This window comes from Carettochelys insculpta, chromosome 6 (genome assembly GCF_033958435.1).
Source record: "Carettochelys insculpta isolate YL-2023 chromosome 6, ASM3395843v1, whole genome shotgun sequence".
NCBI lineage: Eukaryota > Metazoa > Chordata > Testudines > Carettochelyidae > Carettochelys > Carettochelys insculpta.
The window spans coordinates 118,345,852-118,373,626 of NC_134142.1; the positions used below are offsets into that span (position 1 = coordinate 118,345,852).

Here is a 27,775-nt window from a genome sequence, read left to right on the forward strand (position 1 = left end):
GGACAGTTAGATTTGAAAGTTGAGGCGGGTGGCAGCGCAGCGCGCTCTGGGGAAAGGAAGTTGCTTTGCCAGAGGCCTGCCTGGGAGTGCGCCGGCCGCGGACAGACGGACGGACGGACGGACGGAGCCATGGAGGCGGCGTCGGGCCCCGCGCACCTGCCCGCGCTCTGCAACCGCAAACTGGCCGAGTTCCTGCAGCAGGTGGACGCCATCGACATGGTCTGGCTGCGGGAGATCCGCGAGGAGGCCGCTAAGATGTTCAGCGAGTGAGAGCCGGGCGGGTGCGCGGGGATCTCTGATCAAGGGCCGGCCGGGGCTTGGGAGCGGGTGGAGCTGGCCGGGGACAGGGACGTCTGGTCCGGATCGCGCTGCGGGGGGAGGGGGGAGCGATGGAACGGGCTGTGGGGGAGGGAGAGGTCTGGGCCGGAACGGGCCGAGGCGGGGCGGGGGGAGATGGAGCGGCCTGGCGGGCGGGGGCGGGGTCAGTGTTGCTCCAGCGCTGTCTGGCGGAGCGTGGGGTGGGATTGTGGTCCAGCGCTGGGTGGGTTTCATGGGGATGGTCTAGACGGTACTTGGTCCTGCCGCGAGAGGGCCGGAAACGGGACTCGATGACCTCTCAAGGTCCCTTCCAGTTCTAGTCTGTCGGGATGGAAGAATGGGGGGAGGTTCTCATTGAATGTGCTGTGGGTGGGGTGGGGGGGCACCTGATCCATCACTGGTTTCAGGGGGAGGAATGGGATGGGCAGGGTGGAGAATGCCACTGGAGGAACAGGTTGGTCCAGGACTGCCTAGGGGCAGTGGACCATGGGACAATGAAGCCTGGTAGTGCTGTCTGCTTTCCCTTGCTGAGCTCTGTGCCTGCATGTCACCAACCACACAGTGAGGATAGATGCACCACTCGCATCTACCCCCCAAATAGACACACCTGAACTTGTGCAGAAAACCCACAGAAAGATGTAGAGAAAGGATTGCTCCTCCAAAGAGACAGGCACAGATCTGTAGATGCACAAATGCAGAGACCTTCTCCCCTTCCAGACAGGTGGACACAAAATGGGCTCAGCCGCATAGCTGGTGCTCTTGATGGCTGGAGCCAAGTGTGTTGCATGACCTGCAGTATCTTGTGGGGCATAGGCTCTGTTCTTCACTTGGCAAATGCAAGACTTTGTGGGTTCTCCCAGCATGCCGTTTGTCTGTTGGCCAGATGGTGACGTGCCGTAAGGAATGTGTGCAAATGCAAGTACCTTCTTGCCCCGATGGTACTGATTTCTCTTTCTGACATCTTGTTAAAACAGCAGTTTCAGCGATGAGCCAGAGCTAATGCCAAAAACACCATCCCAGAAAAATCGTCTGAGGAGGCGGCTTTCTACTGTTCCAGATGAGAACAAAGACCCAATCAGGAAAAGGTGAGAGAGGCTGCATCTGCAATTGTTAAAGTGAACTTTCCTGATGTGGGCTCTTAGACAAGATTTTGCATTTTGCGCTTGCTGCCTCCCTCGTCCACCCATCCATTGCCTCTAGTTCCTGCTGCCTCCCCTTGGGCCCCGCCACCCCCCCTGCTTCCCTCCACCTCCCATTGCCTGAAGCTCCCTTCTGCAGTCTCGCTCCCAGGCTCGCCATGCTTATTGCCTCTTGACCATGACACCTGGTATGGTCAGCCATTCTGAAGCCCAGAGTGGGAGCCCCACAGATAGAGTGTGGAGGGAGGGGCTGAATCCTGGAGCAAGTTGAGTGTGTTTGAGGGGCACGGGGAGAGGAATATGTGAGAGAGAGAGGGAGAGAGAAGTCTTTTCCTGTGGGAGAGAGGAAGAAGCTTGCTCCCAGACTTCTGGGCCAGTGAGGCTGCAGCCCATCCCCAGAGACTGAATTGGGAATGGGGCAGTAAAGCCCAGCCCTAAAATCATATGGCTGAAGGTGGGGTCCATGGGTACTGCAAGGAGGGGCTGTTGTTTTGTCCCCTTCCCCATTTCTTCCTACGAGACTGTCATGGCTGAAATCCCCCTGGTGGCCACATTTTGAGACGCGCTGCTCTGAAGTACGGGTAGACCCTCTTGTCCAGCACCCTTGGGACCTGACCGGTGCCAGATGAAAGAATTTGCTGGACACTGGTAGTCAATATTGATTGATACATTACCAACACTTCCACTGCTTACTGGGCTCTTAGAACACACTTGGGGATAAATTACAGCTAAATAACAGCACAGAACACTGGGAGCCAGGACTGCTGTCTGTAAACAAACTTAATAGGACCACAGGAAATTTGGCCACACCAATGATAAGTGGTTGTCCAGCTAACTAAAATCTGGCTGGATGAGGGAGTTCTGGATTAGAGAGATTCAACCTATATGACATTGAACTGCACAGAAAATGTTCTGCATACACACTCCTCTTCGTGTTCTCCAACTATAGCAGCCCTAACTAGACTATACAGAATCACACAATCATAGGGCTGGAAGGGACCTCAGGAGGTCATCTAGTCCAGCTCCCTGCCTAAAGCAGGATCAATCCCTACTAAGTCATCCCAGCCAGGACCCTGTCCAGCCAGGACTTAACAACCTCAAGGGATGGAGAATCCACCACCTCTCTAGGCAATGCATTCCAGTGCTTCACCACCCACCTGGTGAAGAAGTTTTTGCTAATATCTAACCTACACCTTTCCCTCTTCAACTTCTGACCATTACTCCTTGTTCTGCCGTCTGACACCACTGAGAACAATTTCTCACCCTCCTCTTTAGAGCTCCCCTTCAGGAAGTTGAAGGCTGCTATTAAATCACCTCTAAGTCTTGTCTTCTTCTGTAAACTAAACAAGCCCAAATCCCTCAGCCTATCCTCATAGGTCTGGTGCTCCAGACCCTTAATCGTTTTTGTTGCCCATATACGTGTACTGCTACTGTTCTGCATTATCAAAGTGTTTGTCGGACTGCTGCTGGAGTTGTGCAAAGGGCATCTAAGATGCTCTCATTCTCTCAGAATCAAAAATCCCAGAACTGGTCCCAAGCAACCGATCTTAATTACAGTAACTCCTCACTTAACATTGTCTCGGGTAATGGTGCTATATTGTTTGTCCACGCACATGCACATTTAAACGTGTGCAACACTCCTTATGACATCATTTGGCTACCTGCTTTGTCCACGACTTACAGGATTTTCTGGAACAGCATCCTCTCCTCACGGGGGCTTGGAACAGGATGAGGGCCCCCTCCAATCAGCTCCTTTAAGTTCCCTGTAAGCTGTGTGGCTGGTTGCTGCTCCTCCTCTTCCCCTGTCCCGCCGCCACCACTGCCTTGCTACTCCTACCTTCTGCCTTCAAGCTCCTTGGAGCCTCCTGCTTCCTTTGCTGGAGAGAGGGAGACGGGGTGCTGATGTCAGGATTTCCCCTTTCCCCCTCATCTGAGCTCCCCACTCTCAACCCCGTCTCCACAAAGCAGGATATCACAACTATGAGTCTCCTGTCTGGACTTCTTGAGGTGCTTACAAGGGCAGTGTACTTGTTGTGGGACCAGCATACTTAAAGGAGTAATGCACATCTGTGCCTCCCTCACACTCCTCTCCCCCTTTGGCACTATGCTGCCCTGTATGCACCATCTGGATGAGAGAGCGGTGTACTCTGGCAGGGTACAGTAGATTCATCATCATGCTCCATTTCTGCAGGAAAGTGCTTGCAACCACTGCCATCCACATCTGCGGTGTTTCCTCCCTCTAGCCTCACTCCATGCATTGCCTCTAGAGCGTGAGGCTACTTTAACAACATGCTAATTCTTGAGGGCTTGGCCCAGTGCTGGTTCATCATTTAGTAGCAAGACATTCCCTTGGAAATATTCCACATGCTGACTCCATCCCCTCAAAGAAATTTCACGGTCCTCATTGCTGTGTAGAGTATTTAATGGCTTAAAACTTATGGGGATTGTCTACACTACCACCTTCATTCAAAGGAAGGATGGTGATTAGGGTGTTGGGAGTTTACTAATGAAGTGCTGCTGTGCACAGGCAGCACTTCATTAAGCAAATTCCCCCCCGCGGCAACTTCAAAGTTTTAAACTTTGAAGTACCGACATGCGTCTAGCGGCAGGTCACCCGCTGGTACTTCGAAATGCTGGGGCAACTTCGAAGACCCCTTATTTGAGGAGCAAGAGGACTTTGAAGTTGCCCCGCCACTTGGAAGTACTGGCAGGTGAGCCGTGGCTAGACACTTGCCAGTACTTCCAAGTTTAAAACTTCCCGCCCCCCCCTTGGCAACTTTGGCAACAGCAGCACTTCATTAGTAAACTCCCAACACCCTAATTACCATCCTTCGAAGGAAGGGTGGTAGTGTAGACAAGCCCATACTGTATGTGTATGCTGCCTTTTGTCTGCTGAAAAAAATGTCCTGGAACTCTCCCCTATCCCCTGGCCTTTTACATTAATTCTTATGGGACAATTGGATTTGTAGAGTATGAAAACGTGTGTGCAAACAGGATCTTGTTTCCTATATTCCTTTTCTTGCATTGTTCACTATCCACCTCGAATCAGCTGTGACTACCTCAGGACAGGGTTGGAGACCGTTCTTGGGTCTGATGCTGTTTCACAAAATACACATTTTTTCTGATGGTACAGCCTGCATTTGGCTCATCTACCTTGGAGAATTAAAGATGAAAATCTCATCATCAACAACCATGGGCTCAGCGCCCGTTGCAGTCTGATGCCTCTCTCGCTGTTTTCTTCCATCTTTCCCTGTCCAGAGCAGAGTGGCTTAGTTTCTGTAGACTAGCTCCGCACCAATATATAATATCATCTACACATTCTCCGTGGGTTCTGCCTCTCCTTTTTGAACTGTCCATTATGCTGAATACCAGGGTCTTGATTTTTGATTCGTCGTTCATTCTGCAGATATGATATTTTGTGTGACCTTCTGCAGTAGGTTCTCTTTCAGGTGTGTCTTCCTATATAATTCCTTGTCGGTGACGTTCTGCATCCATACTATTCTCAGGATCTTTCTATAACAACTCCTCTCGAACACTAATATTCTTCTCTTCGAATCTTTCATTATCCCCCATGTCTCATATCTGTACAACTTGCTGTTAAATAAATGTTTTCAAGACACTTAACTTTGTTCCTAAACTAATTGCTGTGCTTTTCCAGATCTTATCCATCACCTTCAAACTCGCTCTTGCCTTCACTATTCTAGTTGCTATTTCCTTCTTACAGTCTCAATCATATGTTATGTTGCCAGCCCTCCTCCCTTATCCAGCCTTGGGACTGGCATGGAACAGGCTTCATAGTGGTGTTATGAAAATCTGCCATATTTAAAAATAAATAAATAAATAAATAAATCAGGCTTTCACTATATCGTACACAATTTTATCCTGTTACCTCTCTCTCCTTAATTCCGTCCGTCCCTCCCCATTTTCTTAGTATTGTTCCCTAATAAGGTAGTTTTTATGGTGATTACAACACCTTAATTATTTTCCTCACCTCTGTAGATTTATCTACCAACCCTTCTTTACAGATGGCTCTGTGGCATTACCCCTGTGGAGGTTGCATAGCTTAACAGCTGTACCTCCTTAGTTCTCCAGCCTGGGGTGGCTTTTACATTGCTTTTATATGGGAGCAACCGCTCCTGGTCTGCTCTCTGTCTCCACCATGTAAACTACTCCCAGTTACACTACATGAGTGCTAGAGCCAGCCACTCATGAACTACACTGCAGAGCAACACCAGTAAACTCTCCAATATCAGACTTTGCCCCAGAAATGTCAATATTGAAGTGTTCAGCATTCTTCTGGACAATACAAGCTCATATAAAGTCTGTCATTTATTAACAGAAGACCATATGCACAAACCTTCATACTCCAATGGCCTGAAAGTTTGTGTTTTACTGAAGAGGAATTTTCACAGCAGTTTGGGAAGAGAGGCTGCTGAACTCTTTTATGTTCAAATTTGACACATGGTTTGAACTGGGATGGGAATTTTCTAGCTCATGATTGGGGCTCTTTTGCATACTTGGCTTTACCTAATTCTTGGCTCCCCCCGCCCCACACACCTTCTGCCCCTCTGCTCTCTGATTTGCTCACCTTGATTATATTGTTCTGATTTGTCAACCTTGATTACTATGTTTGATTCTCTGTGGCTTAAATATTGAGTCTGTTCTGGTATGGCTATGATCTGAAGAAGTGGGTCTGTCCCATGAAAGCTCATCACCTAATAAATGATTTTGTTAGTCTTTAAAGTGCTATTGGACTGCTTTTTTGTTTTGATATTCCAAATGGAGTTTTCCAAACATACTGGTTTAGATAAAACAATAAAACTAGTTTATTAATTAGAGAAATATAGATTTTAATGTCGGGGTAGAAGTCAGAATTGTTGACGAAAGAAATAGCAGTTCGCCTGTGTTTTATCTAAACTGTGTCAAGTGAAAAATGTTTGGAAACTAACATGGTTCTTACCACAACAGATGCTGCAGGCAATACTCCTTTCATAGTTTGCAGTTCATAGGCTGGATTTTCTGGATCCCTTCCTCAAGTTCATGATTCATTCTTCAGGTATTCACTGATGTTAACAACAGAGAGATGCAAGGTGGTGAGGCAGCCATTTCCATTTTCTCTCATACTCAAACCCTTTGTACTGGAAGGGTCTTTGCTGGATCATGGGATCAGGCAGTTTCATTGGGTATTTGAGCTGCCAACCATCCTTCAGTTGAACTGTGACGACTTTATCTCCACCCCCTGCTGGTGACGTCCAGTTAGACCTATGCACCATAATTACGCCATGTTTATCAGTGGCTGTTAGCTAAGATAGGCCAGAATGGTGTCCCTGGCCCCTTTTTGCCAGAAGCTGGGAATGGGTGGCAGGGGGATGAATCATTTGATTACCAGTTACATTCATTCCCTCTGAAGCACCAGGCATTGGCTGTTGTCAGAACACAAGCTAGTGGGACCTTTGGTCTGACAAAGTATGGCTGCTCTTCAGTAAATAGATAATGGTTCTTTAACACCCTGCTGACTTGCAAGTATATCTTTGTGGCTACTGATTGTTATCCAGAATTCAACCTATTCTAGAAACCATCATACAGAAGAATCTCATAATTTTACATGTAGTGGTGTTGAAATGTGTGTAACAGGACAGGCATGATCAGCAAATCATGAGTTTTCAATGATGCCTCAATGTACACTTGGTACATCTTTTATCATAGTCTTGTAAAAGGGGTGCATATAGTGGTACAGACTGTCACTCACACCCACCTTGTTCTGTTAATTGGTTGACTTTCTCAAGATCACCTCAATTTTATCTTGTAAGTGCCCCCAAACCACACATCACCAATATGTGGTTATGTATGCAGCAACGGCATTTTTTCTGTAAATGCCTAGGTAGTAAAGAATAAAGTAATTGTCCATGGAAAGGTGCTTTTTGGTAAAAAGAAAATGGTCACCTCCCACTTTGTTCTGCAAATGTAAGTGGAATGTTGGCTTATCTATCTATCTAGTCCATTTGCATGTGGCCTGTAATGCTTCTGAATCGGGCTTCAGTTTGGTTCACCATTTCTGTTATTAGGTTATCGAGGAGTACTAAGCGAGCCTCTGCTAAGCGATGTTCCAGAAGACTGCGAAGCAAAGAGAACTTGGAAATAATTAGGGCTGTCCAAGAGGCCTCCCCGCTTCGGCGGGTAACAAGATCACGGGCAGTGGTAGCTGATACGCGCTCTGTGGTACTTCCTCAGAAGTCGGCTGTCCAACCAGTGGATGGGAGGATCCCCTTAGTAGATATCAGCGTCAATGATCGCAATAGTGCTGAGTTATATCTGAAGAGAAGTCCACCCAAAACAGAGGCCATAGCTTCCAAGGTCATTGTCTTGAGCTCAGATGATGACTCTTCTGAGAGAACTGGGATGGTAGAACTGCAGCCTATGCCTGCATCCTCTGTGCTGCTGATTCCTGAAACCGCTGAGCCAAAGGGTTCAAAAGAAGGCCGAAGTGCATCTAAATTAAAAATAGCAAATATGGCCATGACTGAACCCATTGTAAATAGGGAGCCTGCCACTGAGGAGATGGATAGTCCCACTCTGAGGCCAGAGGGTAAGCAAGAGTCAGTAAATGAACTATCCCAGGATTTAAAGGGTGGCACGGGGACCCCTACAGGCACCAAGTCAAGCCGTCGCTCTGTTCGTCGAAGTCTGATGTGCAGAACCTCCATGAACCGTGGGAACTCATTGGCACAGAAGTACTCATTGGCCAGCAAAAGGGAAAGCATGATCCAGAAGTCCATCACCAGGGCTAGGTCCAGGAGGATTGCAGCTCGTCAGTCATCTTTAGCCTCTAACCATGCAAACTGTAAGTTTACAAAGGGATTTTGCTTTGTTCCATTCCCTGGCACTCTGCCGGTTGTTGTTCAGCATTGGAAAACTACAGTATGGGGCTGATTCTTCAGTGTGGATGCAGCAGGTATCCTTGGGCTACATAAATCTCACTTAAATGTCTGTGTTTAAACTGGCTTGATTAAAAATAAGCACTAGCTCTAGGGAACCTCAGCTGGGCTGTGACGCCTGTAGTGTAGTGTTGATTTCACAAGAGCCAGCATCTCTAGCTGGTAGTTGGCCACCTAAATTTTCAACAGTAGTATAGATGGTGAGAGTGTGATTTATGAATCCATAGTCCTGCCAGTCAAGGCCTCTCCTGGAAACAAAGTACAGGCTGAACTTCTCTAGTCCAGCACCCTCTGGACCTGACTGGTGCCTGACAAGAGAATTTGCTGGACTGTGAGTGGTCAATATTGTCTAGCAGCATTACCAACACTTTCTCTCCTTAGTGGGCTCTTAAAAGTCATCTAGGGGTAAATTACAACTAAATAAAAGCACAGAACACTGAGAGCCAGGGCTGGTGGCTGGAGACAAACTTTATGGGACCACGGGAAGCTTGGCCACACCCATGGTGAGTGGTCTTCTGAGTGACTAAAATCATGCCAGATTAGAGATGTTGCTGTACGAGAGAGTTCTGGATTAGAAAGGTTCAACCTGTAGCTATTGTGGTGACAGAAATATTTAAACAGAAACTGGCAAATGGTTTGGGAACTGCCATCTTCTGAGAACAAACTGGGGCTGGGGCTGTCAACACCTAGTCTGACTAGAAACGTGCGCATTAATGTTTGTTTGTTTGTTTATTTTTGGAATGTGGAACTGGAGTTTGTTTTGTGGGGAAATTATTAGATTTTTTCAAGATCACTTCTTTGCCGGGCTGGGAAGCAAACACTGTTCCAGTGCAGGAACTTCACTTTCCAGCTCAGACAGCTCTTCCTCTCTTATGGAGCTGAATGAAATGCAAAAAGTACACAGGCAGCAGGTGAATGAGTAAGAGGCTCCTGAACTGTAAAATACCATAGTCTTTCCCTTGCATCTAAAGAAGCCTGGGATTATGGCCATCCCATGACTTATATGTGGAAAATAGGAAGAAGAATGGACTTGGCAGGCTGGTCAGTTGACAGCCTGTGGTTTGACCATGGTCAAATGTTGTAAACTATTCCAGCAAGAATGCTCTGATATGGGCAGTATCTCTAGATTAATTTTGATCACATCGGTGTACCATTCTGCTTCTTAGAACTTCAGTTCATTGTGTTTTGCATTTTGAGTTAAAACTCAGTTAAATAACTTTATTTTTGTAATTAGGCTTAAGTATCTTAGGCTATGTCTGTTGGAGGGTAAACTACTCTTTAGTTACTGGTCTAATAAACTAGTGCTTCAAAACATGGACATTTTGACATTGGTTACACAATTAGACATGCATCTGACAAAGTGGGTCTTTGCTCACGAAAGCTTATGCTCCAATAAATCTGTTAGTCTATAAGGTGCCACAAGACTTCTCTTTGTTCTTACTATTAGACCGGTCAATTGACCTGTTATTTTTGGACTGGTCAATTACCCAACTCTAAGGAAGCTACTACACTAACATTCTTTCAGTTCTATTGATTTACCTCAGGGGTTCCCAAACCTTTTGCTATCACACCCCCATTTTAATAAAGTATTTCTTGTGGGATCCCAGACAGTGTGGAGGACACATTTTTGTAGAGCAAAAGGGTGTTCCTCATATGCATCAGACTGACAAGGCCATGCTGTGCAAAGCAAAACAGTGCCTTACACACAGAAAGGATTGCAACACACCCGATCTGTTGGTGGCCCTCAGTTTGGGAATCACTGATCTGTTTTCCAGCTGAGGGCTTTCCATAACTTCAAAAGATAGATCCGTTGAACAAAGGAGAACAGCTTTCACAGACAGTTTAACAAGCACTACTAACAACCACTAAATAGTTTCAATTAAACCATTTCTCTAGAATCATGCTAGAGACTATAGCCTTGTCAACACTACGATTCCCACAGGTCTGGACGATGGCTTAGCAGGGCCTGACGAGTTTTATATAAATTCCTGCAGCATAGACTCTGCCTAAAGCACCCTGAAGACAAGGAAATGGAACCAGTACTGACAGTCTTCTGAGCAGTGGATTCCCATGAGCCAGTATTGAAGACAGTTTTTTCCAGTTTATGCTAGCACATCAAACAGTGGACATCACTGCTCATTGAAATCAATTGCTGACAGTTTGGCCAACCCTAGTTCATTTTCCTAGAGTAAACAGCGATAAAGCCTGTTGAAGAGATTAATGCTCTAATGCTTGCTTCTGTGACTTGCTTAAAAATTTGTGTAGGTTGGAGAAGGCCTTACACAATGAATAGAAGAGTCCAAATCTAAACACTTAGCTGTAAATACACAAGGTGCTTATGGGTGGGTGAGGGATGGTGGCAGCTAGCTTTTGCTTTGCTGTACCAATCTATGCTTGTGTACACCATCTGTACCATTCTAGCAAGAGAACTGCGCTAAGGAAATGTGGTTCAGCTAAATAACTGTCAGCAGGTATTGAATACCCACCCCCTTCTTTCACAATGGCAACAAAAATATACAGATCAGCTATGGGGGTAGGAGGAAAGCTTTTGTACTGTAGTTTGCTCATACACATTTGCATAATGAAGCTGGTGTCTTGATTCAGGTGAGTCTTCTGTTGAAATCTAGATGATATGGGGAGCTTATCCATTTCTGGGGCAATACAGCAATGCAATCTTTTTGTATTTCCAGAACTAGCTCAGACCATTTGAAAAGCAATTTGTGGTCCTCAGTAGCTGTTTACATTTAGTAAAATATGCTAACTTTTAACAGAAACCTTTTCACCATACTCTTACCTGACAGATGTGGTTGTCCTAGGTTGTGAACTTCATAGGAATAGTCTTTGCTGGAACTTGTTCATTTACCGCATCTTTGTCATTCTTTCTCCCTCCAGATCAGGGCTCTGTGGAGAGCCTTAAGGATGAAGAAACAACTGTCATGGTCAGGTGAGGCTACTCATGCAAGTTTTCTCTCCTTCACAGACAGTCTAGAGGCTTTTTCAGCTCTCTAGGCCTCATCCCAAGGAGCCACTCAAGTGGTCTTCCTGTTCCTTACTGGCCATAGTGACTACGGACCCAGGCGTTTCCCTTAAATTTGAGCTTTTAGAGTCTAGTGTAAATAGTTAAGCTACCAAGTAATATTAAATCTAAATTTTAGCATAGGGGTTTCTCAGCATTTCCTCACCTTTTTTCCTATTTTGTTGCTTTGTGTCTTGGCTAAGGTTGCAAACCCATGTAAGAAATTAGGGTTGAGGAGGTGTTCATCTTGCTCCACAACATTCCTGTTTTGGACAGGCTTCAAAAGTGCCTTTTAGGCATTGGACAAAGGCATTTGGCCAAAGGTTGTAACATTTGCAAAGTCTTTTCAAAAGTGGCCCAAAAGCACTGTAACACTCTTCTCCAGTGCCAGTTCTTCCAGGAGGTTCTGAGAGACTCTGAAAGGCAGCCTGTAGATGCAGGGAGGGGGGATCTCAAGCATTGACACTGAAGTCTGTTGAAATCCCAGCCTTAAAGGGTTCATTCCTTTAGGGGTTCTATGTGTGACACGCAAGACTTTTTGTTAATGGTTGCCTACACACAGGGGTGCCAGATTTCACTGGTTTCTGTCTTCTTAGATTTATATTCCTACTGACATGCATGTAAAGCAAGGACCCATGAAAGCGAGGCGTGTGCTCATTGCATCCAACATAGACCATGAGAGTTGTGCATTGCTACGATTCACCTGGCTCACTCGCAAATCTAGGTGTGCAAGTGTGGTTAACAAAACTACTCTGTCCCAGGAAAGCATCTTGGTTACAACAATTTGGAGGGCCACTTATGCAGCCCGTTCAATAGTCTAGACTGTCCATTTCTGCTCTAGAGCAGGGCAGTCAGTAGGCAGACTGCTGGCCAAATTCAGACTGCCAGATGCTTTTGAACAGACTGTGAAATCTTTTTATTCACTTATTATCATAGTTATGCTTGTATTTTCTCTGGAGTCTGGACCTTGACTTATACCTTGACTAAGGGATTTGGAGTGTGACAAAAATAAATGATTATCCCGGCTCTAGAAGAAGTAGTATCTGATTACCCGGAGTATTAACTCCTTCATTTGTGCTTCTATCTGATCCATCGTCCCGGAGTTTGAGAAACTAAAGAGTTCTGTGATGGTTTATTTTAAAAGCTGCACTGTTTGGAAAGGGGAGTCATTGTGCAAAAGGCAAGTGATGGCTGAAGGGTGCAAAATGAACAAACTGAATTTTCACAGGTGGGGGATTTCTTCAATGGCTACCTGGCATAAAACGTATTATTGCCCACAGATCATTCTGAGCTGATAACTGTTTTTCCAGCTAAGTGTCTTAACTCTTTCTTCCAGGTCTGAGCAGGGATTTACCACCCCCTCTAAGGAGGTAAGATCTGGGTAGGCCTGACATAGCATTTCATAGTTCTCCCCCCAAGAATTTATGCTATTTTGTGTCCATCAGTTCCTTAGTTCAGCTTACCCTGGGCAAGTTCATGGCATCACCATTATCCAAAGCACAAAAAAAATTGTTTTTATTGGTGGGGGAATCCTTCTGACTCCTTTTTCCTTGGTCAGTTTAAGGTGCTGATGTGGATCAGAAACTTGGTGGGAAAACTTAAGATCCTCAGCTATTATCTTGGCAGGCTAACACATGAAGAGTTTGGACTGAACTTTTTTTCAGTCTGTATACAGTAACTGAACTGGGAACTTAAACTGAATGCACCTTTAAGAGTTTTCCTGTGGACCTTTAACTAAAGTTCAGGTCTAATTGAAGGCTCGTCCATTTCTGCGTATTAGAGAATTACTGAATGTTGCAACCACTATGTAGGCTGAAACCATGCCCTCAAGAGTTGTTCCCTCCTATTGATCTCATGAAGGAAAGTTCTAAAATTGTGAGCACTTCTTTCAGACTCACTTGCTCTTTCCTCAGCTGTCCTCAGTCCAAGCTCCTGGCCTATCACCAGTACTTCTCTCTACATAGAATCATGAGAGTCACCCCATTTTAGACTGGGTCATTGGGTTACAGCATCCTTATTTACCCACTGTTTTGGCATCTGCCAGAGACTTCCCTTTGGGGGCCTATGGTCAGTAGGAAAACGTAGTGACTCTGACCACCTCTCCAGAGGAAAATATCTTTCTCCAATCACTGTAGGGCTATAGGAATCAGAAGTGTTACTACAACATCATAATCCTAGCATCATATTGTCTTACTTAAAGTGAGGGAAATGTTAACTGTTGAGGGGGGTAGGTCTGATTTATCTCTTATGCCCTTGCTCGTCTGAGGACCAGGTTAGTCTGTTTCTCAGCAGACTGCCTCCCTGGGCCACTTCCCAGAACTATTCAGGGCTGTGAGGCACCTCACCACAACCTGTCCCAGGAAAATCTCATCTGTGCTTGCTGTGGATCAGCTCCCTTTATCAAACAGGTTTGGCAGCGTAAGTGCCATGTGCCAGGGTCATTTTCTATGTACAGCTTTTTTATAAGCATACAATGACCCTGAGCTGTTCAGCCCCTTATGCACTGGTTGCTCACAGAATTACCAAACCAATTCTGTTCCCTGCTTTTAGCAGGCTGCAGTCTTCTTCCTTGGTATCTCAAACTCTCCTGCAGCTTTCTGCTCCATGCAGGAGCCTGCTAACTCTTTGCAGTTTCCTTTCTTGCTCTTTATAAATATCAGTTGTCCTCTATTCAGCCTCATTCTGAGGCTGTTGAGGCACAGGAGGACTGGTCCAATTTCCTCTTAATGGGACCAGTTCACCCTGAGACTCAGCCCCACATCCCAGGCAGCAAGAGACGAATCAAATAGACGAACACATCGTAATAGTAAAATAGAGATCTCCTATGTTCTTCCACCCTCTTAACATGGAATTAGGTATTGGAAGTAACCAGCATTCCACTTGGTGATTGTGTGCCTATCTGCCATTGCCTGGGGGAAAAAAGCTTCAACCAGACCATTTATCCAGCCTTGACTGTCTTGGTTGTTGGGTGGCCTGTGTTCAGCCAGCTCAAAAATCAGCAATTCCCCTACCACCACTCAAACCCCGCATACTATGGCCACTCCTTGTATTTTGTGCAACCAGCTGCTTGTTACTTTAGTGCTGGTGTGTACTACAGCTTGTTACTCTGGTGGGAATTTCTCTCTCCCCCTCTCTCTCTGTTGCAGGGTGGGATTTCATTTGAAGGGTTTGTACCTGTTGTATTCCCAGTGCTTTGCCTTGTGCCAGCAGGACACAGAGTACTCAAAATGCTGACTGAGTTTATATTTCTCTCTGGGTATCATACTGAAATCCAGTTGCCTTTTCTGCAGGATCCCCAAGGCCCCAAGATGTCTCTGCGTTCTAGGAATGCCGAGACGGCAGTTGGCAACCTTGTGGCAGAGCAGCAGGAGGGGAGTAGTGCAGGTAAGTCTCTGCCAGAAGCCTACTTCTGGTGTAGACTCGGGGAAGGAAAAGAATCTGGTCTGAGAGTTATTTTTCCTTGTTCTATTGCCTTGTTCCTTTTGCCAGAAACTGCTCTGATCTCGCAAACCAAGTGACACTTTGGGCTGTGCTGGACATTCTTGTTATAGTTTTTCCTTCAGGAAATGTGCTCTCTATTTAGGAGTTTGGAGGCTTGTTATAGCTTACATGGCTAGGGAGGAGGATCTGCAACCTCTTATGATCTCATGCAGACTTTTATCCTAGTTGGGTGTACGTGCAGAAGGCCAGAGCATAGTGCATACCACAGACAACGGTAGCGCACTGTTCCCTGCAGCCTTTGGTAAAGAGAACCCTGTATGTTGGAATTCGCCATGGTCAGAGTGCTGGGGTTTGGAGGCAACTAGTTCACTTTCTTCTGTAAGCGGGCAGGTCCAGCTCTGCTCAATTTGACCCCAGCAGGTTCCCAGCAGTGTACACAGGGGGCTGAGCTGCTAGGCCTGGTGACTAGCTTTAGACTCTCCTGCAGGGATCCTTTTTGAGACAGACCTAACTGTAACTTTTCCTCTACAGAGAACCATTCGGATAAGAGTAATGAGGCCCAGGAACAGCCACAGAGCGTCAGGTACATACTCATTAGAGGGAAGGGGAAATAGTCTTGGTGGCTGGGCAATTTCATTTAACATAGCTTCAGTGAGAGCTTGTCTGTCTCTGAAGAAGGAGTTTAATCGACATCTTCTAGCATGGCATTAGAATACCTCATTAACCAGATCACCAGACAATTGCTGTTAAAAGCCCTGATACACCTAGCTTTGGGGGTGTGTATTTTTGAAAGATTTAAAATATTTTGCTTTGCCTGTGGGATATTCATAGTGTTATTGATGCATTAGTGTGTTGGTAGCTTTTTGTTCCTGCCTCACAGGGAGAATTACCAGTGGAGTCTGGAATCACTCAGGGCTTGTCTACACTAGCCCCCTTCTTCAAAGGGGGTGTGGTAATCAGCCCGAGTGAGGAATAGCAATGAGGTGCTGCACTGCATATGCAGCACCTCGTTAGGCTAATTGTCTCCACGGGAACTTTGAAGTTAGCAAATTTTGAAGCACCGGCAAGCTGTGTAGTCGCGAGCACTTTGAGGTACCCGCACAACTTCGAAATGCCCTTACTCCCAAAACTTTTTGCGAGTCACCTAGAAGGAGTAACCCAGTTGTGGTCCTTCAATCTCAGTAGATCTTCTCCATGTTATCAGACGTCTTCCTCTTCTGCATTTCCCTTGTGGGTTCCACTTAAGAGCTTGACAGACTCTGCTGGATGATGTTTTTCTGAGAGTGTGGCCTAGTCATCCCCACGTTCTTCTCTCGATTTGAACATCAAGTGGTTCTTGTCCTGCTGTGTTCCAAAGCTCCTCATTTGTGACAAAGTCTTGTCATTTGATGTGAAAGATGTACCTCAGGCATCTGTTTATGAATGTCTGCAGCTTGTGATTTGAAAGAAGGAGGCCCATTGAGCCTATAGACAAACCCAACACAACCATGAAGGGACAGAAGCCCGAAAATTGTAGAGTCGGCCTGCTCTGATTCGGACAGACTCTCTGTGGAACACAGAACACTCAAACTTCTATACAGACGTACCATGTGGGTGATGGGTAATACCTGGTAGAGCCTAGTATGCATAAAATGGTTCATTGTTCTCTGTGTAATGCATTTATCCTAATAAACATTTTGTGCTTTGGGGAAGCTGGCTGGCAGTGGCTGAGCTGTGTCATTGTTCCTGAGAGACAGCTGCAGGTCTAAACTAAAGACCGAACTGGTGGGGGTGTAGTGGATGCAAGGGAACTGCAGCCCTAAAAGTCTGGTCTGGAGTGTATGTCTCCTTTGGGACAGAGAAGATAACTAGAGGTTTCAGTCCTCAGGGGGTGCTCTTGAGGAGACCACAGAAGAAGCACATGTGCAGTTAACCCTGGGCTTGTGACAGTGAATCATGAGTGCTGGGAAGATCAGCAGAAGAATCTGATGGGCTGGGTTACTGTGTAATAGATATGTATTAACTCTTGCAGGAGAAAGCCAAGTTACAAGAAAGCCGTGGATGAGCTGTATGATGGGCAGCAAGCAGCAGAAGGCGGGCTTTCCCCTCCAAGAAAAAAGACTCTATCGCCACTCTGCCCAGCCAGCAAAGTGAGGCAGGGTCCCAGCCCCAGCACCCGTCCTCTGAGCTTCTCCCCTTCTCCTTCAGCTACCTCCACACTCTCTGCTCTCTTCACAGGTTGTGCGGCCATTTAAGACCTTTTTACACACGGTGCAGAAGAACCAGCTGCTCATGACCCCAGCTGCTGTGGGACGAAGTAGTATAAAGAAATCCTTCATCAAACACAACACTCCGCTCCGAACTGATCCCAAGGTAAAGCCCATTTCCTCTGCCAGAGAGAGGGAACGGGACAGAGCCAGAGTGGCTGCAAAGACCTGGGTGGGCCTCAGAGGTGAAAAGCTAACCACAAAGCTCTAAAGCACAAGCCTTCAAACAGGACAGAGAAACTTCAGCAGTTTGACTTAGAAATGTAAAATTCTTTGATCAGTCACTCACCTGCCCAGTCCTGAGTTTGGGATTCTGTGGGTGACAGAGCAGCATTCCACCCTGACTGGTACGAGCCAGGGAAGGTGAAGGCTAGGTGGATCTCTGAATGATCCACTTCGCATACAGGTTGAACCTCTCTCGTCCAGCACCCTCAGGACCTACCCTTTGCAGGATGAGAGAATTTGCTGGACCACGGGAGGTGAATGATTTCTAGCACATCACCAACACTTCCACTGCTTTCTGGGCTCCTAGAAGACATCTAGGGTTAAATTACAGCTAAGTAACAGGACAGAACACTGAGAGCCAGGACTGGTAGCTGGAAACAAACCTTATGGGACCACGGAAAACTTGACTGTACCCATGATAGGTGGTCGTCCTGCTAACTAAAATCATGCTGAATCACTAATGTTGCTGGATGAAGAGTTTCGGGGTAGAGAGGTTCAACCCATATATGTAACCTAGTCTGTAGGCATTGCCTCCTTGTCACCCTTTTCTGTGAGTACAGAGATCTTGGTCTCTGTTAAGCTCAAACTCCTCACATTCTAGTCTGCTAACTCCTTAGAAGCCTAATGGAGCCCTTCCCCGTGGCAGGAATCTGGCCCTGATCCGCACAGCAGACTCTTGGGATGATGTGGAAAAGCAGAGCTCCGTCTGCAATTGGGGGTGGGGGTCGGAATTAAGGCAGCCTGGTAACTGAGCAGCCACTGGCAAGGGTGGGACTCGTGTCCTGATTCTGCAAGCTGCTCCAGGCATCCCTGCCTCCAAAGTCAATGCCATTCTGGAGGCAGCCCCTGAAATAAGCCAAGGAGATCTAGTTCTAGGTTTATGTTATGATTTCCAAAGGAAGTAACTGTTGGTTTTCCTCATATTCTGTTTACACAGGGAGAATTTGTCGTAAGTAATGACTCTCTTTAATCATAGACTGAGCTTACAGTAGATGCACTTCTCATGTTACTAATGGGCAATGGGAGCTCTTTAGTTTATTACTTGCATGGGGCCCTAATGTATTTGCCTTACAACAGTGCGAGGGGAGGTCAGCATTCAAAGGGCAGCAGGAACCAGCCAAAGTGCCACTTGTTTAGAACCCAGTAAAGTACAAAGGGAGCAGGTTCACTGGAATGCCCACTAGAGGCAAGGCTGCCATGGGTGCATGCCTCCTGCTTACGTTCGCTAAGGCATGGGGCCTTGAAAATAACTGTGAGATCTGCTTGGGCGGAGGTCTCTTGTTCCACTGTCTAACTGACAATACCAAAATATAAATGGGATGAAATCAGGTTGCCTTCAGATACTGAATCCTGTCAGTCATTTACAGCCTGTTGCTAGTAATGGCTAGCAGATCTTTTAGGGCATTGCTGGGAACCTTGGGGCCTACCCCAGTTGGTTGATTCTGCTGTACTCTGAAGGTGGCCTTCTCTTGTCCACAGTAGCGAAAGATTTTAATCTCACGGGTGTACTGCTGATTGCGCACAAGCTTGCACTACAGGTGGTGGTTCCACCTGACATTTTGATTAAAATCTAGAATAATGTAAAATTAGCACGGCACACGCTAAGTGGATTAAAAGCTGGCTAACTGGGAGGTCTCAAAATGTAATTATAAATGTGAAATGATCATTGAGCAGTTGTGTGTCTGTTGGGATCCTGAGAGATTCGTTCTTGGCCCTGTGATAGTTAACGTTCTCTTTCACATCACTGATGAAAACACCACAATTATCACTCAGTTTGGTGCTGACCCAGACACTGGGGGAATGGTAAATAATGAAGAAAACAGGTTGATGATACAGAGTGATCTGGATTGTTTGGAAAAACGGGGCACAGGCAAACAATAGAACTATGGGGACATAGGACTTGAAGGGAATTTCATAAGTTATTTGGTCCAGTCCCCCTACACTGAGGCAGGTTTGAGTATTTTCTAGAGTCTGGGGGTCAGCAACCCCTGGAACAGGTGCCAAGAGTGGCACGTAAGCCAGTTTTCATCGGCATGTGAGGCAGGAGCTCAGCCCTGCCCCACCCTCCCCTATGCAGCCAAGAGCTTGCTGAAAGCTGAGAGTTTATGTCTGGATTAACAAAAGACCAGCTAATGCTACCAGCCCCCCACCTAAATGGTGATGCTCTGCATCTTAAATTATTTATTAATGGAGCTGTTGTAAGTAGGATTCTAAGTTGCTTTAAAAAGTATCACCGGCACTCAGATCATACATAGAGGTCCAAAGGTCAAACTTTGCCACTTTGCCTCAGAAAGGTTGCTGACCCCCGTTCTACACCATCCCTGACACGTTTGCCTAATATTGTTCATTATTGGAGGAATATAACTGGATTCCTCAACCTCCATAGGTAACTTGTTCCAGAGCTTATCTACCCCTCAGTTAGGAAGTTTGCCCTAATATCTAACCTGAAACTCCCTTGCTGCAATTTAAAGCCATTGTTTCTTGTCCTGTGCTCAGTGGTTGAGGAGAACAATTTATCACTCCATATTTATCAAACAATAATTTAACTGCAACTAAACATACACACCTAGGAAGGGAAAATAGTGGCTAGATGGACAGGGTGGAGAGAGTCTGTCCAAAGCAGCGGTAGCTCTGAAAAAGATTTGGGGGTTGTGACTGATGATCAGCTCAACAAGAGCATAGAGGGTGCCACTGTGGCCAAAACAGTTAATGCAATCCTTGGAGCAGATTATTTTACCTCTGTTTGGCAAGAATTTGACTGCTGCTGGACTATTGTCCAGTTCTGGTGTCCCCGATTTAAGGATAAATTGAAGAGGGTTCAGAGAAGAGCCATGAACGTGCTTTGTAATCGGTTTAGTTTAACAAAGAGAAGGATAAAGGGTGGCTTGGTTACAGTCACCCCTATGGGATACAGTAGACCACAAGAGACATACACTCAGGTTGCACATATCTCTGGTTAACACAACTCTGAGTGGCGGAGAGCTGGCACCTGGCTCCAGGCTGGCCGCCACTCAGAGGAGCCGGGAAACTGACCCGCACTGCTGCGCTGGTCAGTTTCCTGGCTCCCCCAAGTTACGTGAAATTTGACTTACATGGAGTTGTGCAAGAACATAACCTCTGCAAGTCGGGGGTCTACTGTACTAATATTCAATTGTGAGTTCTCCTGCCTAACAGAGAAAAGTAGAACACAGTCCAATGGCTTGAAGTCAAAGTTATGCCCATTCAGAAAGGTAACTCCTTTAGCATGGGTTGTGGTAGATTATCTACCACTGCCCATTTTTCTGATCTAGAGATTATTTGGAGGAAATTCTATGGTCTGTGTTAATGCAGGGAATCAGACTAGTGATTACAATAGTCCCTTCTAGGATTCTCTGGATCACCTGCTTGGAGAGCATGCTTTGTCATCCCGACATGGGCTTTGGTACTTTGTGCTTCACTCTAGTCACAGCCAAAGATGAGGAAGGATTTCCCAAAGATGAGCAATACCCCCTGGGCAGGTTGCCCGTCCAGAGTCCTCTCTTTATCAGAAGGTCTCTTGTGGCACAATTCAGGTCTTGGTTTGCTTAAGATCCATCTCTCTCTTCAGATAGAGCAGGGAGGGGTCAGAGGAGTTACCTAGGCCTTCTGGACTGTGACACTAATACAATGAGAAGACTCTTGTGGAACTGGCACCTTGACAGCTTCTTTGGCTTCATGGGCTGTTGTTTGGAATCTAAAATTACTGGCAAAGGATCAATTTTCCAAGCTTACCAAGTACACTGTCAATTCTACTCTCCTCCATTTTCTTCCCTGCAGTGGGGCCAACTCACTGTCCTTGTGTGCTTCTGTGGTAGTCTGGGACTGATGGGTTGGCTGGCTCTCCTGTCCTCCAGACTAGCAACATGTTCTGTCTGGGTCACGAGGAATGTGTGCTCTGTTGATCTATTTGGTTGGTATACACTCGGGAGCCATTCCAGCCTGCCTCAGCAGGAAGCATGGAGGCCACAATGCAAACCTCTGAGAGAACCTTTCAGGGAAAAGTTGGGGCAAGAGGCGATCTTGAGATGTGATGTGTGCAGAGGATTACTCAGAACATCACCTCATTGTCTCACGCTTAGGTCAACTCTGGCTAATTGTAGTTGATCTTCTCTGCTGAATACAGCATAAACATGACTGTCATTCCACTGGCCCAGCTGCACCCTGCCCAGTAATGTACTGACCTTGGGGTGATGCTTCTGATGCACAAGAACTTCCCCACACACCACTGTTCTCCTGCTTGTAGAAAATGGGGTGGCTGAACTAGCACTGCTGCTGTCTCTTCCCATTGCAGCTTCCCCTAAAGGGGATTAGGGTTCGGCAGACCACCTCGCTGAGCCACTGTGGTACTGGGGCCCCCTTCCAGGGAAGCTTGTATTGGCTGTGGCTGCAGGCTCCCCTGGTGTGTGGTTTCTGGTGGCCTGTGCCCAACCAGACTGGGTAAGAAACGAGTCCCAGCAGCCCAGTATAATCTGAGCTTCCCACCCCCTGCAGGAGAAGGAGCGGCAGCGGCTGGAGAGCCTAAGGAAGAAGCAGGAGGCCGAGCAACAGAGAAAACAAAAGCTGGAGGAGGAAAAGAGACAGCGTCTAGAGGAGATGAAACTGTGAGTGGCTGCCCCTCCAGCTGCTCTAGCTCTGGCTCAGCTCTGAATTGCATCTAACCAGCTCTCTTGTATGCTCCAGGAAACGGGAAGCGCGGCTGCGCAAGGTGCTGCAGGCTCGGGAGCGGGTGGAACAGTTGGAGGAGGAGAAGAAAAGGCGGATTGAACAGAAACTTGCTCAGTTTGATGAAAAGAGCGAGAAGGTAAAAAGGGCACATGTGAGCACGGAGTCTCTCAGGGCAATGTGGCTTTCTGGTGGCTCTGGGCAGAGACTGCAGGAGCGTGGAGAGGCAGGGGTCACCTCACTTTGGGTCATGTCTTCTCTTGTGTAGGGGGAAAAGGGGTTAGACATTGCTCAGACCTCAGGAGCTAATGGGGGCATCGTTCATTAACGGTCTGTCTTGACCCTTGGGGTAAAGGTTTGGTTTGCTGCTGTGTTTTGGGATTACAGCTGATCCTGATAGTGGCATCTCTTTGGCTGGAATGATGTTGGGAGGTGCATTTAGGTCAGCAGACACTCCATTGTCAGCACCTGGTCATGTTTAATAGCCAAAGTCTATGTATGAATAAGCCACCTCCTATGCCTGAGGGTCTTGGGCTATTGCCAATAGGATGAGCCATTCAGATACCTTTTGAAGAGCCAGAGCAGCCTGGTCTGTGGGGTCTGTTCTCCTCCTTCCATGTCCCCTTTTCCACTGCAGGCAACAGTCCCTTTTGGGACCCCCTTCATTTGACCAGACGGAAGCAGCTTAAACTTAGCTTTTGTTTGCTCTGCAGCTGCCAGAGTAACAAGCATTTCTGCTAAGTGACTCTCGTTCTGACTGATTCAGCTATGCCCTGTGTGTTCTGAAGAGCTTCTCCTCATCTGAACTCTCCCAGGTGCTGCTGGACTCGCTGCACTAGGTGCTGTCAGTCTTTAAGGTAGCACCCAAAACTCCAACTGGGATCAGAATCCCATTGCGCAAACCCAGGGCAAGACAAGGTCACTGTCCTTAAGCACTTATGCTCCCAGAAATATGCACAGACCTACTGGGCCTCTAGATGCTCTGCTCCAGGGAAAGGCATCTTTTACCCTTTGGGGAGAGAGGTCTCTGACTCCCAGTGAGGATTGGTGACCAGAAAGGATGTAATATATACAGGGGAGTAGTCCCAGCTGTACCGGCCAGGTCCAGAGCCAATGCCTGTGTGACTGTCTCAGGTGCGAGAGGAGAGGCTGGCAGAGGAAAAGGTGAAGAAGAAGGTAGCTGCCAAGAAGATGGGAGATGCTGAGGTCCGGCGCCGACAGGAAGAAGAGGCCCGAAAACAGAAGGCACTGCAGCTGGTGAGCCGTGCTGGGGTCCCGTGTACGGGAAGGAAGGGATTGGGCTGGGAGAGTGGCTGTGTTGACAGTGCTGCACTCTGCCCTACACGTAGCAGGGGAGAAAGCAGAGCAACAAGGATCTGCCCCAGTCCCTGGAAAAGGGGAAGAAAGCTTGAAGCTACAGAGTAGCTGGCTCATGACCTAATACCTTTTTGTTAATCTCTAAAGTGCTGCAGGACTTCGTCATTTGTGAATTACAGACTAACATGGCTACCCCTTGGTGAGAATAGCTGAGGGAGAATTAGGTTATAGGAGGGAAAAGTATAGTCTCCTGTCCCTTGGGTCCCTTTGGATTCCTTGTTGCCATTCTACCCTTCCCTTCTCTACAGAGCAGCCTCTGTGCTTTTCATGAGTTTTTAAACCACTTCTTCAACGTGGCCTGGACTGTTTTGTTCCCTTCCACGTCCTCAGGGATATGTTGGAGTGTTTTGAGCGATCTCTTCCAGTTCCTGGGGCTGGGCAGGACATAGGCTGGGAGATCTCGGACATCATGTAATCTGTAGAGACCCTCAACTGCAACCAACAGAGGTCCAAAACTTTGCAGCCACTGTGATCCTGGGGCCGAGGGCTATCTGCATTCAGGGTGTTGAGGGCTGAGAGCTGGTGGCTGTGTCATTCTCCAGTGCCAGTGTGACGGTGGGGGCTCAGCAGTGATTGTACATCCCTGAAAGGGAAGCAGAAGCTATGCTGAAAGCTTCAGCCCATCACATTTCAGAGCCCTTTGTGACAACGCTGTAGTGGCGAGCTGTGGAAAGACGTGGGGCAGGCTGACTCTGGGGCTTTTCTGGCACATTCCCCCATTTCCTTGTGAGGCAACAACTGCCTTTTGTTTGTCAGGAGGAGGAGGAGCGCCGACACAAGGAGCGCCTGCAGAAGAAGAGGGAGGAGGAAGAGCAAGAGCGAGCAAGGAAGATTGCCGAGCAGAGGCAGGCGGAACAAGAGAGGGAGAAGCAGCTGGCAGCAGAGCGAGAGCTTGAGAAGAAGAAGGAGCAGGAGAGGATCCAGGCAGAGAGGTGAAAAATGACTCTGCCTGCACTGAACCCTCTGCTGTGACCTTGCAGAGAAGAGCAGGGACTGAACAGCCCATGAAGGGGCCTGCTAAAGCCCTATATTCTGTCAGCACAGCCCTGGAGTGGAGGATGAGTGAGGAGCTGCCAGGAAGAGGTTCTGGGCCCCATAGTAGGAGGCAGTGTTCCCTGTAAGCCCTGTGCTTGAGCGGCTACCAATAAGAAATTCAAAGGCCGTGCAACCAATTAGCAAAGTGCCCACAGCCTCCCATAGCTGGCAGCCTGTGTTTCTGTTGGTGATGCACCTGCCTGGCTGCACAAAGCAAAAACGTATTCTGCACACAGATGGAAAAATCAGAGAGAACATTAGTGCGAGGTACACAGTGGGCAGGTGGTGAAGGCCCGGACGTGGGCCGGGGGGCAGGCAGTGCAGTAGGCATCGTGGGGAAGATGACATCTGCACCCTTTTTTCTGAGTGTGACCTGGTGGGTTTCGTTGGCTTCCAGAGAACGTGAGCGGCAAGAGAAGGAGAAGGCCGCTCGCCTGCAGAAGGAGCAGATGGCAGCTAGAGCAAAGGAGCAGCTCCAAAAGGAGATGGAGGAGAAAGAGAAGAAACGGGTAAGGAGCTTCCATATGTAGCTGACTGCAGCAGCCAGAACACGAGCTCTTTCCAGCCACAGCAGGTGGGCTGTGGCGGTTCCGGAATATCCCTTCCATTACAGAGAGGTGCTTGTTCCCTGTAGCAAGTGGCAGCCCCTCCATATCACGGAGAGGGTTGGTTCCTCCTAAAATCTTATGCACAGGTGATTTCTGATTGTTAGCAGGAGGAGCAGCGTCAAGCAGAGCTGGAACAGAAGGAACAAGAGAAGAAAGCGGCAAATGCTGCCAGTAACCACCTGAATGTAACAGTGGACGTGGAGGTGAGGCGGGGAGGATGACCTGAGCCTAGCACTCTTGGAGTAATGGGGCTATCTGACTGTCCTCATTTGTTTTCCTGAGGGCATTGGTACTGTGCCGGGGTTACAGCAGGGATTCTCGCTTCTGTTTCTGATGCCACCACTTGCTGTGTGACCATAGGCAAGTCATGTCACATCTGTGCAACCATCATTAATGGGGGGTGAGCTAGATTTGTATAGCGTGCTCATCGCTGGAGTACCTGGCCACTTCTCCCCTCTAAACAGCGTAGAGGTTCTCAGTGGAAAGGCTGTATGATGAAAAAGTTAGGTTTTGTCAGGAACCTCCAGCAAGCAGGCCCAGAGGATGTGTGGAGGACAGTGTTCCTGAAACCTTCCATATGAAGGAGACAGAGCACCGCAGAGCAGGAATGTTTCCAAATGAGTGAAGTGCTGAATCTTTAAGAGAAATAGCCACATGATGGCGGTAGGTATCTGTGCTGTAGTGTAACATATGCTACTACGTAGCTGAGAAACTGCCCCTTTCTCCCTCTGGGAAACTTTAAAATGAGCACATAAACCAGTGAAGTACATGCCTGATTTCCTCTGGATTGGGTCTGGTTGTTTTTTTTTTTAAAACAAACTTTAAAATGTACAGAAGCTAATGAAGTTTGAAGCTTTACGTCAGGAATAAATTCTCTTTTCACACTTGTCTGGGGTGAGGATTTTAACTAAATCACCATCCTAGAAAAGGACTGACACCACCAGATGTCCCGGGGTTAGTACTGTTCAAACTTAAGGCTCTCTCTCATCTTGGCTGCACCTTTCCCAGTTTAGTTGGTCCCTGTCAGCGTTTCAGTAATTGTCTTTATAGGATTATATAAATCCTACACTACAAATGTTGCATGTATTCCTGGGCTGAAGTAAGTGTTGTTTTAAATGTAATCGAACAAGACTTCCACTTAAGTCTTATGAGAGAAGAAGAATGAATATTCAGTTTAGACAATATGTGCCCCAAAATCACCCCCAGCTTGGAGAGCAGAGCAGTCACCTGTGTTGTAAACTCCATTTTCTGTGTGGAATTGTTACAGCCATCCATTAAGGCTGTTGTACCAATACGATGCTTCCCTAAGGCAGAGAAGGGAATGCGAAACCTCGTTTATGCCAAACCTCATTTTAGGTTATGATTTGAATACAGATGATTGCTCTGCCATCCAAAATGCAGCGTTAGGGGTTCCCAGGGCTCAGTGTGTCTCTATTACAGTACAGGGCTGCTAATCTACCCTCTGTTTCTAGAATTCCCCAGCCTGTAACTCCTATCAGATGACCCCACAGGGCCCGAAAGGACCCAAGCCCCCCACCATCAATCCAAATAATTACGGGATGGATCTGAACAGCGATGACTCTACAGATGATGAAAGCCAGCCACGGAAGCCCATCCCTGCCTGGGCCAATGGTATGTCAGCTGACCAAAATCTATCACCAACTATTTGGAAACCCCTCACTGGGTCCCTTAGGCTTTCTCTACCTCATCTTGGCTTAAGGAGAGGGGTTGTGCTGTTAAAAATGCCAGCCTGGGGCTGTGCAGATGGTATGTTGTATCAAGATGTAATGAGCCTCTCTGGATGCACCTGGGACAACGTGAAGATTAAAAAAAACTGCTTCCTTTGAACTAGCAGCCTTAGAACACATAGCCAAAGGGGGGATTTTAAGGTTAGATTTTGAAAGCTACATTTTGGGTGTACACCTGCAGGGCAGTGACTGCTCCTAAAGACCCTATGCTCATTTGTAGGGGTAATGCCAGTGTCCAGGCCCTCTGAGTGCTACAGCTGAGCCCCATGCTGGCTGCTGTTCTTATACACTTCTGTTACCTTATTTTAACCCCCCTTGGCATACTTGGAGCAGGGAATATATAGAAACCTTAATTTTCTCTGAGAAAGTGCAGGGTTCTGCTGAGACACATGCAAAGTCTCCTCCTTGTATTCTTGCCCAGTGTACTGCAGATTCTTTGGATAAGCACAGTTCAGTGCTTAGTGTGCACACTCTGTGCTACCAATGTGCATGTTGCAGTTCTGGTTTCCCAGTAGGCCAAGGCCAAGTTGTTCCTCTGCAGTCTTGGAGGCAAGAGGGGGAAGGGAATTACAGCTTCCAGAGCAGTCTGTACATACCTGTTTCAATGAAGGAATTGAAGGCAAGTTCTACGGGTCTTGCAAACTAGTCATTCTTACTTTTCCAGGGTCTCAGCTTAGTCAAGCTGTCATCCACCAGTACTACAACCCTCCTGATGTCAACATGCTCTTTGGGGCAATCATAAGCCCTAAGCTGGAGGATATTTTCAACAAGAGCAAGCCACGATATTTCAAGCGCACCAGCTCTGCTGTCTGGAATTCCCCCCCATTTCCAGGTGCCAAATCTGTGCTAGGCCTGCCCTATGGCCTGAAAAAGTACTGAAGCTGCCGGAATGCCTCTCCTGTGGAGCTGTGGGGTTTCAGTCTTTGCCTTAGGAGGAAGAAGGGTTTTATAATATTCAATCTCTGTAAATCTAATATTTGTAGATTAATAAAGGTCATGGCTGCTTG

At 47.2% G+C, this 27,775-nt stretch overlaps 1 protein-coding gene across 1 annotated transcript; it reads left to right on the plus strand.

The window, feature by feature from the left end:
- The first annotated feature begins 129 nt into the window (after window positions 1-129).
- Window positions 130-27,775, plus strand: INCENP (inner centromere protein). The gene is made up of 17 exons (XM_074996023.1): window positions 130-266; window positions 1,293-1,403; window positions 7,523-8,298; window positions 11,285-11,336; window positions 12,745-12,778; window positions 14,699-14,792; window positions 15,381-15,432; window positions 16,861-16,978; window positions 17,067-17,201; window positions 21,830-21,939; window positions 22,019-22,139; window positions 23,135-23,257; window positions 24,134-24,309; window positions 24,810-24,921; window positions 25,128-25,223; window positions 26,493-26,652; window positions 27,433-27,775. The coding sequence occupies exons 1-17, from the start codon at window positions 130-132 to the stop codon at window positions 27,645-27,647; spliced, it is 2,622 nt and encodes an 873-aa protein (XP_074852124.1). The 3' UTR covers window positions 27,648-27,775.

Bases quoted from the DNA above. Each gene is read 5' to 3' on its own strand.
- INCENP (XM_074996023.1), top strand. From the start codon at position 130: ATGGAGGCGGCGTCGGGCCCCGCGCACCTGCCCGCGCTCTGCAACCGC. The intron at 22,140-23,134 runs GTAAAAAGGGCA...TGACTGTCTCAG, and splicing joins TTGATGAAAAGAGCGAGAAG to GTGCGAGAGGAGAGGCTGGC. The intron at 24,922-25,127 runs GTAAGGAGCTTC...GATTGTTAGCAG, and splicing joins AGGAGAAAGAGAAGAAACGG to GAGGAGCAGCGTCAAGCAGA.